Genomic DNA, 11,803 nt, shown 5'->3' with positions numbered 1-11,803 from the left:
CTAAATTACAATATCAGTCAACCAAAAGGTACAACCATGTTTGTATTAGCTCAACATATTTGTCCACTTACGTTGATTAACGAGAATAAAAAATAGGAATATATATATTTTTTTGCACATCTAGAACAGATCAAATGTGTGATGATTTGAGATTGACAGCGAGTTGACGGTTAAACATTTTCATCGGGTAATTAAAGGACTCTCGGCGTGTAGGAGCTCAGAGAGGTAAGGCGGGGCGAAGCCATTTCAAGATGTGAAAACGGATCACGGGAAACTTTCAAAGAACTCTCAAATGTAAAGAGAAAGTGGAACAAATGTTGAGCAATAATTTTGAAATGAAAGCTGGAGATGCGGAGGATCTCTGAGTCATTTCCGTTGTGGATGTCACTCCGTCACCCTGTAAACTGAACATCTGTCCCAATCAGAATGTAGTCCTATGAAATAAAAAGAGACATTTAAAAACGTCGCGGACGATGATTTCGCCACTAACTTTTTACGGAAATTGCACTCGTTCTGACCTTCAGGATCTGAAGGTCGGGGTTGACGAGCTTGATCTTCCCAATGGTGGGGAGCGGATATCCCTTTGCAAGTTGAACTGCGGAGCAAGGCGTACATTCATATCACAAGACAATAGACATAAAAAAAACGCCCCGATATGTTAGTTGATCTGTATGAAATGCCCAAAATGTTCATATGAAGGCCTTATTTGGTCACTTTGTCATGACGCGATGCAAAATTTCTGATCCGCGGTTGTCGAAAACGGCTCCGTGTGTCATCGGGGAGCAAAAAAGCTCATTTGGTAGCCACTTACCATTCACTTTTGGAATAACAACCACTTTCAGGACCATGTTCAGGATGTTGTCAAGCGATTTGACCTGTAGCGTCACTTCAGGTTAGTTCCTCTCACTGGTTTGGACTAAAAAATTGGTCATTTGCATCTTACCCGAAAGTCTCCCACATAACTTGTCCTCAGGGTCAGCTCCATTCTGTGCAAAAAATGAGGCACAATTAGACTGTGACGTTTGTCCTCGCGAGGAACTTTTAGGCCCACCGTTTTAAGAACAAAGAGTCTTTTTTTTTTTTTTTTTCTTCCTGGAACTTACTTGTTGAGGGTCACGATTCCGGTTAGCATCGTGCCACGAACAAAGATGCCGGCACTGACGCTGGTCTCCTGTAAGGGGAAAATGAATACAAATGAAGAAAGTTTTGTTTTCGATTATTCATTCATTCATTCATTCATTCATTCATCTTCCTAACCGCTTGATCCTCACTAGGGTCACGGGGGGTGCCGGAGCCTATCCCAGCTGTCTTCGGGCAGTAGGCGGGGGACACCCTGAATCGGTTGCCAGCCAATCGCAGGGCACACAGAAACGAACAACCATTCGCACTCACACTCACACCTAGGGACAATTTTAGAGTGTTCAATCAGCCTGCCATGCATGTTTTTGGAATGTGGGAGGAAACCGGAGCACCCAGAGAAAACCCACGCAGGCCCGGGGAGAACATGCAAACTCCACACAGGGAGGCCGGAGCTGGAATCGAACCCGGTACCTCTGCACTGTGAAGCCGACGTGCTAACCACTGGCCTACCGGGTCGCCCTGTTTTAGATTAAAAGTCACAAAATTCGTTTTGCAAAAACGAAGGCCTCAAACGGCACTTCAAAAGTGTTAAATCTCAGCTCCTGCAGCCATTGATTCAATCAAAGCACCATTTATTGGTAGGCTGCCGCTTAGCCGTTGAGCACCAAGCGAGGTTAGTTGAGCTCTCCAAGGGGGTCTGCATGCACACTCTCAGGCCCCCTTGGAGAACCAAGAGCTGAGTGTATGCCCATCTTGTCACTCGGAGTGACTCCAAATCACTTGTCCTTTTGACTCGGGGGGGGGGGGGGGGGGGATGCTATTCAGCAACTCCTCAAGATGGTAATGTGGACCATCATTGGGATTGTTTCTGGCTCCTTTGCAGGAAAGCTGAATCACCACTGACAATACCCATCACAATACAAGCATATGTGTATGAGGTAAAAACAGGAGTATGAAAAAGTTGACATATTTTCAAAAAGATGACAGTAAAGAAAAGTTTCTGACGTGCCATGTTGAGGACAAACAGCGGCGTGAGCGTGCCGTTGGCTTGGATGGCGTAGGCCGTCACTGTGCTGGCGGCTTGAATCGTGGCGTTGTTGCTCTCCATGGCGACGATGGGCGTTTCCGACGTTTTTACCAGCAGTTTCATCAACAAACGCGGGAAAGATTTGGCAATCTGAAAGTTCCGGGCATTTATTTTTTTTGACAAATCACTTCCTGCAGCCCGAGTTCATCGTTTTGCGAGATTGACTGTCACCTGGGGGATGAACACGCCAAATGTTCTGGTGTTGAGCCTGATTGGGGAGCTTGGAGGAATCTGCGGCGATGGAGCGACAATGGTTACACATCAACATGAAGGCACGGAAGTCGACACGTTTGAAATGAGAACGCCGCGGCCGGCCGGGGGGGTGGGGGGGGGGGCACCATGTCATCGGTGATGTACAAGCTCAGGGCTCCGGCGCTGTGGTAGACAAAAGCCGCAGAGTTGGCGGTGAAGGCGGACACGCCCAAGTACAACATTTTCTCGTCCTCGGGTGGCAGAGAGAAGACCACAGCGGGGAACGGAGTTTCCTGCTTTTTCTCGATGTTGTAGAATTCCCCCTAATTTCCAGAAGAGGGGCAATCCAAATGTGCAACTCCGCCTTTCAAGTCATTTCAACCGTGAGACGCGCGCTTTTTTTTTTTTACCTTCAAGCTCAAACCGATGGAAGACTTGACGATTGTGGGGGCGGCGACCATAGAATATTCAATCTCCGCGTACTTGTCCACTTGTGCCAAGACTGTAGGAAAGAATAAAAGCGCTTGAAAGCCGTTCAGTCCCAGCACCGCTCGGCATTCGCGTGCAATTCAATCTGCGAGAAATGCCAGTTCCCACCAAAGTGCGCACGTGTGTGCTTTTTCCGATTCGAGCGCAACAGAGAATATGCTCCCAAATCTTGTCCGTCGCTATCATCAAATGAAAAGTGGCGTTAAATGACATATTCACCCATGACATGAATAGGCTTGCTTACCATTGAGCGTTTTCAACTGAGGGTTCAAATCAGTCACGGCGTCGGCCACCAGGGGGCAGATCTGGAAAAAGTCAATCAGGGTTTCCGATTCTCACTCCATAAACCGATTCGCTTGTTTTATTGGGAAGATGTGAATCCGTTTTAAGGTTCTCGTCAATGTTTTTAGATTCAAAGTTGACGATAACTGACAGGAAGTCATGTGTTAGAACTTGACTATTAGGACAAAAATCATTGAGCTGCCGCAGTCTCGTAACGCAGCTCAGCGCGTCGGTCGGCAACTTTCATCAGTTAAATTTTGAAATGAAAACAGGGTTCGCTTTCTAATGGAAACCCAACCACTCGAGCTAAATCCTCCCAAATGTTTTCATTGCTCAGCCACTCAAGCAAATGAAATTTGGATCACCGCCGCCCTCCGAACATCATATCCATCCATATTGCATCTTCATAAACTGTGCATTATGCGTTTCGTTTAGCTTTCTGTAAAGTGTGAATGGATGCAATTATTTCTACCACGGGCGGCCCGGTAGTCCAGTGGTTAGCACGTCGGCTTCACAGTGAAGAGGTACCGGGTTCGATTCCAGCTCCGGCCTCCCTGTGTGGAGTTTGCATGTTCTCCCCGGGCCTGCGTGGATTAAAAATATGCATGGCAGGCTGATTGAACCGCCTGATTGATCGAGCCGCTTCTCCTCCACATCGAGAGGAGCCAGATGAGGTGGCTTGGGCATCTGATTCGGATGCCTCGTGAGCGCCTCCCCGGTGAGGTGTTCCGGTCATGTCCCACCGGGAGGAGACCCCGAGGAAGACCCAGGACAGGCTGGAGAGACTATGTCACCCAGCTGGCCTGGGAATGACTCGGGATCCCCCGGGGAGAGCTGGAAGAAGTAGCTAGGGAGAGGGGAGTCTGGGCTTCCCTGCTAAAGCTGTTGCCCCCGCGACCCGGCCCCGGATAAGCGGTAGATGATGGATGGATGGATGGATGGATGGATGGATGGGCTGATTGAACACTCTAAATTGTCCCTAGGTGTGAGTGTGAGCGTGGATGGTCTCTGTGTGCCCTGCGATTGGCTGGCAACCGAGTCAGGGTGTCCCCCGCCTACTGCCCGGAGACGGCTGGGATAGGCTCCAGCACCCCCCGCGATCCTAGTGAGGATCAAGCGGCTCGGAAGATGAATGAATGAATTTCTACCACGTTCCGTCCTTCCTCCAGGCCAATATGCGTCGCCGTATAGGGCCAAATCAGCCCCGTCAACAAAAGTTTCGATGAAAATACATAAACTGTCACACAAAAGAGGAAGAAAGATTAGATTGAGGAAGCAGATATGGTGGGAGGTGATCTGTGTGCGTGCGTGTGTGTGTTTTAATGTTCGACATGTAGTAAGCAGGTCTGCTTCCCAGTTTTGTGGTTTGGGGTTTGAATCGCTGATCGGTCCCGTGGTATTTAGAATTTGCATGTTGTTTCTGTGCGGACGTGAGCGCTCGGGAAGTGCTCACCTTTTTTTGTAGCGCATCGCGCAGCCCCTTGTTGATGAAGCTTCTGAAAAGATTGTACAGCCAGCTGAAATAAAAGAGACGCCCCCGATCAATGAGTCACTTCTTGTCTCGTTCAACAGTAGTGCATAAGAGTGCCTTTTTTTTTTTTTCCTGTTACCTGGCTCCGCCGTGGAATTTGATGGTCACGCTGCCGACAGTCGCCGAACAGTCGAGGTTACTGACCTGGGGTCGCCCCGTTTCATCACTTTTGACCGCCACAACCGAGCTGACGGACAGCCCCGTCACACTCAAATCAAAGGAGCCGCTGTCCTTCCTGTTTTGATGAAACGCGACACTGCAGCAGCAGGCGAAACGAGTGTTTTGGTGAACGGAACAAATCTTTTCACCCCTTACAAAATTCGCCGGTATTTGACCCTCCAGTTGCCCTTCATATTGATGAAGGCGTTCGCAATAGACAGTCTGACGCCGGTCGCGGGCACCAGGTCCACAGTAGAAGAAGGTAATCCCGCCGCCACTGTTTGCATACTGGAGGGGGAATTTCATGCTAAAGTGGGCGGCACGACGTTTGGCAATCTCCATCGGAGCAGTCGATTCTTACTTTGACAAGGTGTACTGGACCTTGCCGATGACGGATACTCTCTCTGTGCCGGATATATCTGGGATTGTTATGCTTCGGAGTTTCTTCTGGATGGAAGCGATCCCCAGCTGCCTGCCTTTTAGAGGAAGTCGTCATCAAACGCGCTGCTTTTTGTCATTCATTCATTCATTCATCTTCCGAGCCGCTTGATCCTCAATAGGGTCGCGGGGGGTGCTGGAGCCTATCCCAGCTGTCTCCGGGCAGTAGGCGGGGGACACCCTGAACCGGTTGCCAGCCAATCGCAGGGCACACAGAAACGAACAACCATTCGCACTCACACTCACGCTTAGGGACAATTTAGAGTGTTCAATCAGCCTGCCACGCATGTTTTTGGAATGTGGGGGGAAACCGGAGCACCCGGAGAAAACCCACGCAGGCCCAGGGAGAACATGCAAACTCCACACAGGGAGGCCGGAGCTGGAATCGAACCCGGTACCTCCGCACTGTGAAGCCAACGTGCTAACCACTGGACTACCGGGCCGCCTGCTTTTTGTCAGCCATTGATTAATTTGCAACCCTTACCATATTCAATGCCCTTATCTGTCAGTTTGACCTTGACTCCAGGACTGGCGCCCGAGGTCAACTGACTGAAGGCGAGCAACGACAGCCAACACCACAGCAACATGTTTCGTTAACCTTTTGGAGGAAAAAAAAATGGAGAGGATCAGTAAAATCCCCAAGCACTACATCAACGCTTCCCTTTTAGAGGCTATTGTTCTCCACTCATAGTTTACACGAACATCCATTCCAACTTCTCTATTGCACATCCAAACGTTTTAATCCGATAATTTCAGTGAATGTTATTTTTAACAGTCGCAAACGTTTTAATCCGGGAATTTCAGTGAACGTTATTTTTAACAGTGGGCGGCCGCTTTATGGTACGGATTCAAAACCAAAAGTCGGCCTTTACAAAGAACATACTTTATCGTGTACGGAGTCTGTCGAAGTATAATTTGAGTGGAATCATTCAAATTTAAGAAAAAAAAGTCACGTTCACCGCGGCTGACTGAAAACACATGACGACTTAAAATCAAATTAAATCAGCAGCCAGCATATTCAAATTAAAGGCCACGCCCATTGACCGTTTTGTAATGAACAAACGGCAACACGTTTCAAAAATAAAACATACACAGTACATGCATGGCATATAATGAGTCCCGCTATTTTTTTTTCCGGAATGTCAGCGCTTACGTTTTATGAGGAATATGAAAAGGCCCACCAAGGTGTCATCATTTGCGCATGCCATCACTACCATCCCAAAAATGTAAGATCTTTAAGACGTACAGCTACATAGCATACGTGCTAAACCGGGATTAAGCTGTGAGAGCTCACACTGACCTGAAGTCGCCGTTAGCCTCCGAGACCGAGACAGTTCCTCCCGCCGTCTCGACTTGCAGCAAGACTGAAAGTGGAAGGACAGCACGTGCTGCTAATTCACTTATTGAATCAGGAACTGGACTTGACGACGGGAATGTCCCAGAAGGGGCAAACAATGATAAACGTTGTATTTTACATGGTTGTGAAATGGTCAAGACAAAAAAGCCCCAAATTTCCAAACCATCAAAGGGCCATTCCTGCCACTGTTGACTTTACAGGGAAATAACTTCAGCTTAAAAAAATAAAATAAAATAAAAATAAAATAAATAAACATTTGGAAGGGCGGCCAGGTAGTCCAGTGGTTAGCACGTCGGCTTCACCGTGCAGAGGTACCGGGTTCGATTCCAGCTCTGGCCTCCCTGTGTGGAGTTTGCATGTTCTCCCGGGGCCCGCGTGGGTTTTCTCCGGGTGCTCCGGTTTCCTCCCACATTCCAAAAACATGCATGGCAGGCTGATTGAACACTCTAAATTGTCCCTAGGTGTGAGTGTGAGTGCGGATGGTTGTTCGTTTCCGTGTGCCCTGCAATTGGCTGGCAACCGATTTGGGGTGTCCCCCGCCTACTGCCCGAAGACGGCTGGGATGGGCTCCAACACCCCCCGCGACCCTAGTGAGGATCAAGCGGCTCGGAAGATGAATGAATGAATGAATGAAACATTTGGAAGATGAACTTTAAATCATGTAGACCGCATGCTGAACTTGGATTCAAGTACCGTTGCAATTTTTAAAATTATATTTATCCATTGCTTGTATCATATTTATAAAATGTTATGGCTTCATTTATCTTGACTCTGTCCTCTTTTGCTCATTTGTTGTATAATTATATTGTTGTGTTGCGTTTGTCGAATTTATATTTTGAACAATAAATAATACATTGAAATGATTGAGATTTTATTATAATTAGTTAGTTTGTTGTCGATACAGTACCGGCTCATATGTGAAAGATACTCATCCCTAATTCAATTTTACTCCATGCCATTCTCGCCACCTTTGATACGGTGTATACCGCACAAAATATCAATACCGTACTACCCTGGTTGTACCTTTGCATTGTCAAAACCACCGAATATCTCCGGCAGTTTTTCAAGGAATCGTTTGTACATTACACACACAGTACTTAGTGCTTGTTTAACTGTTAATCGTTCAAGCCAGGGAATATTTATCAACGCGGTGGTATGTATGCTTTCGTCCATCACCGCTCAAGGAGCTGTCTTTCGTCTTTTTAGTCTTGAATCTGGCTGGCTTTGGAAGTGGAGCTCGGGAAAGAAAAATGAAGTGCAATGACGACCTCTAGAGGCGAAGCGTACAAATTCATGGCAGGCCCATGTTATCAAAGCTGACCTTGCAAGCACTCAACATCCGCCTTTGCCTGCTACAGATGACGGGAGCATACAATACAACACCCATTTGTATCGTAAAATGATAGGGGAAAAAAAGTCAAAGTCCATTAACTCATTCACTCCCAAAGACGTTTTTAAACGTCTTTTCAGACTTGGTCCATTACTGTATGACTAATTGATCACCTGTGGAATTGAGAGCACGGTAGACAGTTTACTGAAAATGTATTTAAGTGTAACAGATTGTGCTGAATGAAGAGCTCAATCAAGGAGAATGTCCGTCCAAGATGGTGACGCCGCACGGTACGTTCAAAATGGCTCCTTCAACCAACTCCGCCACTAGCGGTCACTACCTACTCACCTATTGTAATTTCCAGGGTCAGAATAATCGTGAATCGGGTCAATGCGTCATTGCACTTATTCACCAGTTTGTGACAACGTTGACATGGATGGGAGGCGTCTCCGATTTTTCTGACGTCCGTAACGGAGGGCTGTGGATGTTTTTGGACAGATGAGTGCCAAGAAAAAAAATGGTTCAGGATGTCACGGCATGTTTCCTGCGCAGCTGCGTGGGAGCTGCTTTGCCTTCTGCACTTATCAGAACTACCAAGCATGCTGGGACATGACCACTGACCCTTGCTCATGGTGGTCATTCACGTGCATTTTAAAGGGCAGATATAAAAATTGTTTTGTGTCGTCTTTAAAACGGTACCAAAATGTGGAAAAGGCCATGTTGAGTATTTCAAAAAAAAAAAAAGATAATGCGACTTGTTCAAGTGTCTTCATAAATCAGGGGGGAATGTCACCTTGATGAAAAAAAAAACCCCTGTACTGTTATGATGATTTTTTAAAAAAGAGTTTATTTATTTTTTTCAAATAAACCATAAAACAGTCACGTTTTAGCCACAGTGCATTCCACCGCCATGAGTTCATGTGACGGTGGAACAAATGGAAAGAAGGAAATAGCCCCGTCCGGGTCAGCAGATAGCAGGGAAGGACAACAGGGTAAAATCATCGGACGGGGAAGGGACAGGATGCTGCTGATGTTCTTTCAAAAGCACTCCGAGTCAGTAGCTGGACCCACTTAATCATTACAGTCCATTCCAAACTTGATCACATCAGTGGGACAATTGCTTGTGAGTGTTTTGAGTGAAACGCAGCTGAATGCAAACAATGCCTAAAGCAGAAGAATCACATTGGTACTTTGGCCAGAACCACAAGATGAGCTGAAGAAGGAAAATTCAGAAATTCAATATTTTACTCTTTGGTATCTTCTGCAGGGTTTCTAACCCCGCTGCAAAAGGAGGAGAGAATTGAGGAAGAATCGGTTAATCCTGAACACTTGTTAACATTCAGTTTGTCACGAGGTCGTGATGAGATAGGCTTCCACTGACGGAACGATTGGGAGATTTTTCGAACAAGCAGCAGGCCTGTTGTGCAGTTTTGTTCCGCTGTGCAGTCTGATGGCATCTCATTTCAAAAGACAGAAACTTGCATACACATTTTTCCCCTAAATGTCTTCACAAATCGACTATAGGCTCCGAAGCAAATGCCAAACTGTCTTTGAGGCAGAGGATAAAGGACATCATTGGCCGACTGAAAACAAGTTGGAGGAAGATGATTCCTTGACAAATTGGGGGGTTGGAGGGGGAACAAAATCAGGGATGATCTGCAACAGCGTACCACTTCAGAGAAAGTCAAGAAGGTGATTTTCGTTGCTTACTTCATTGATTTGTGCTTCACAAGGACCGTAGAGGAGGCTGTGCACCTGGCAGAAAGAACACTTGCCACCTCAACCGCTGCTGAGCAAAATCAAAGAAGCAGCACTTCCGCCTCCACTGCCCCTTCTACTGCTTCAAATAAGTCAGGCAAGTCTTTCTCCCGCCTTCTGGAAAAAATACAGCAGCAAAATATCAAAGTGTTGAAGGAGAAGCTACGCAACATCAGAGGTTGGATTTATCTCAGCCTTGCAGATCCTCCGCGCGCCGCCGATAACAGCTCAAACATGAATCTGGATGGAACGTTTTAATATTAATTGACTGATACAAAGAGTGTCGCGTCTCGCATGGACTCTATTGAGATGAAACCTGTTGAAACTTGACGTCAAGCTGCTCTATGCCTATGGAACTCACTCCCACAACCTGTCAGCAACTCTGACTCATTACAAAACCTTCAAAACTCTTATCTTCAAATTGGCTTTTTTAAAAGTTCGATATTATCATCTGTATTCGTGTTAGTCTTTTTTGTGTATTTTGTTGTTGTTGTTATTGTTTCGTCGCTTATTTTGTCACGAATCTGTGATTGTCCAAAAGCAGCGCTGTAATGAATGACATTTTCTTCCTCTCTTTTGCCATTGAACTCTCAAACGTTGAGCCGCGGCAGACAGCGCCACCTGGCCGCGGGCGGCATCACTACCTGCTCCGACGGCTCACAAATTTGCTGCACACCGCCTGCAACCGGTGACTGGTATCCGCACAGAAATGTGAGCTCTTCACAGAGTGGCCCTTTTCTTTTCCCCTGCCCGCAAAATGTGACTGTGGTCGCGGTGATCTTTTGTGCCGCTAAATCCAATCACTCGTGAAGGGCAATAACACGGAAGGTTGTGATGTTTGACTTGGTGATGCAATCAAAGGGAATGTTCTGACGACATAGCGCGAAATGACAGAGGCCCCTCTGATGTAATGTGGGCCTTTTAAAAAAAAATATTTAATTTAAAAAAAACGGGGGCGAATGTCAGGACAATGAAACAACGGAATTGCCATCTCACGGTGCGCCACGATTTTCTCACGCATCCGGATTATACAACATTGTTTGTACCGTGATCTTAATGTGAGTACTTGCTGGTGACGTATAAAAAAAAGACGGCAATGAAAGATTTGTGTTTTATGTATTCCGCGCAACTCACAAACTGAATGCTTGCGTCGTTTTCCTTCGTGCCTCCCTCCATCTGACAGCGTCTCTCTCTCTCTCTCTCTCTCTCTCTCTCTCTCTCTCTCTCTCTCTCTCTCTCTCTCTCTCTCTCCCTCATTAGGCTTTTTTACCGGCAATACACGCAAGCACGTAACTCACGCTCCCTTTTCTTTTTGCCATACCGGAGGAATAAACGCTGTGGACTGACTTTGCAACATAGACCCTGCTCTCCTCCAGTCCTCTTCACTGCATGTGATTCTAAAAAGGTATGTTGAATTCTTTTTTTTTTTTTTTTGCCCTTCCTTCCCAACGCGGGCACGTCGTCATAAAATCCGCCTCGATTGTGTAAAATTGTCTTTCCCAAACGATTCGTTCGTGTCAGCTGCTCTCTTATTTACGCGTGATTTGAGCCACTGCCATATTGCGATGTTACGGTGTGCTCGTGGTTTTGCTGCGATGGCACGGAACAGGAAAATAAGGGCTACGGCGCTTTGGTTAAATGACCTAATAACGCTTGTGGACTTTGACTTCGCTTGTTTACCGACCTCTGCTGGAGGAAGCATGACATCGTGGGAATGAATGATGGTGCTGTTGGGTAGCAATGAAGGCGCGTTCGGGGAAGGTCTTTTTCGCCAGCCCACTCGGCCTCGAGTAGTTTTGACATAATCATTGCGGCGCTTTCGCAATCTTGCAAGGGTCCACTGTCATGAGCAAGTTGCGTGCATCTTCTCCGATCAGCTGTTTCCGCGTGTGCCTAAGCCTGTTAATTACACCCGCCCACAGGAACACACAGAAACGCTCACTGCACTGCTGGGACATGCACGCAGTACGGCGGAGAGGAATTGCAATTGCTGTGTTTGCCTACATGCTCGGGCTTGTCTATGCGTGAGGTCCATTTGCTGTCTTGTTTGCTTATTTTTTGTTGTTGTTGTTGTTGGAGTGCAACAAAGTGGCCTTTTCT

General features: G+C 46.8%; 2 protein-coding genes across 6 annotated transcripts in view; one reads left to right on the top strand and one right to left on the bottom strand.

The window, feature by feature from the left end:
• Window positions 1-24: 24 nt before the first annotated feature.
• Window positions 25-11,803, bottom strand: part of LOC127607617 (lipopolysaccharide-binding protein-like) — a 143,784-nt gene continuing 132,005 nt past the window's right edge. The window contains exons 1-16 of one of the 2 annotated variants that reach the window (XM_052076107.1): window positions 6,559-6,628; window positions 5,743-5,856; window positions 5,182-5,296; window positions 4,977-5,108; window positions 4,741-4,896; window positions 4,584-4,647; window positions 3,093-3,153; window positions 2,770-2,861; window positions 2,506-2,682; window positions 2,339-2,398; window positions 2,090-2,257; window positions 1,104-1,171; window positions 944-986; window positions 812-875; window positions 519-595; window positions 25-434 (exon numbers count right to left, since the gene is read on the bottom strand). In XM_052076107.1, the coding sequence (XP_051932067.1) occupies window positions 393-434; window positions 519-595; window positions 812-875; window positions 944-986; window positions 1,104-1,171; window positions 2,090-2,257; window positions 2,339-2,398; window positions 2,506-2,682; window positions 2,770-2,861; window positions 3,093-3,153; window positions 4,584-4,647; window positions 4,741-4,896; window positions 4,977-5,108; window positions 5,182-5,296; window positions 5,743-5,845 (1,422 nt within the window). In that variant the 5' untranslated portion in view covers window positions 5,846-5,856; window positions 6,559-6,628 and the 3' untranslated portion in view covers window positions 25-392. Of the gene's footprint in view, window positions 435-518; window positions 596-811; window positions 876-943; window positions 987-1,103; window positions 1,172-1,918; window positions 2,258-2,338; window positions 2,399-2,505; window positions 2,683-2,769; window positions 2,862-3,092; window positions 3,154-4,583; window positions 4,648-4,740; window positions 4,897-4,976; window positions 5,109-5,181; window positions 5,297-5,742; window positions 5,857-6,558; window positions 6,629-11,803 lie in introns of those variants that run through there. The other variant, XM_052076106.1, reaches the window with a different exon arrangement.
• Window positions 10,948-11,803, top strand: part of LOC127607592 (band 4.1-like protein 1) — a 40,716-nt gene continuing 39,860 nt past the window's right edge. For all 4 annotated transcript variants that reach the window (XM_052076048.1, XM_052076050.1, XM_052076049.1 and 1 more), the window contains exon 1: window positions 10,948-11,108. The gene's annotated coding sequence lies outside the window, so the exon portion shown is untranslated. The remainder of the gene's footprint in view (window positions 11,109-11,803) is intronic.

Source organism: Hippocampus zosterae, chromosome 9 (genome assembly GCF_025434085.1).
Source record: "Hippocampus zosterae strain Florida chromosome 9, ASM2543408v3, whole genome shotgun sequence".
NCBI classification, from domain to species: domain Eukaryota; kingdom Metazoa; phylum Chordata; class Actinopteri; order Syngnathiformes; family Syngnathidae; genus Hippocampus; species Hippocampus zosterae.
This window is presented reverse-complemented; position numbering and strand designations above follow the sequence as displayed.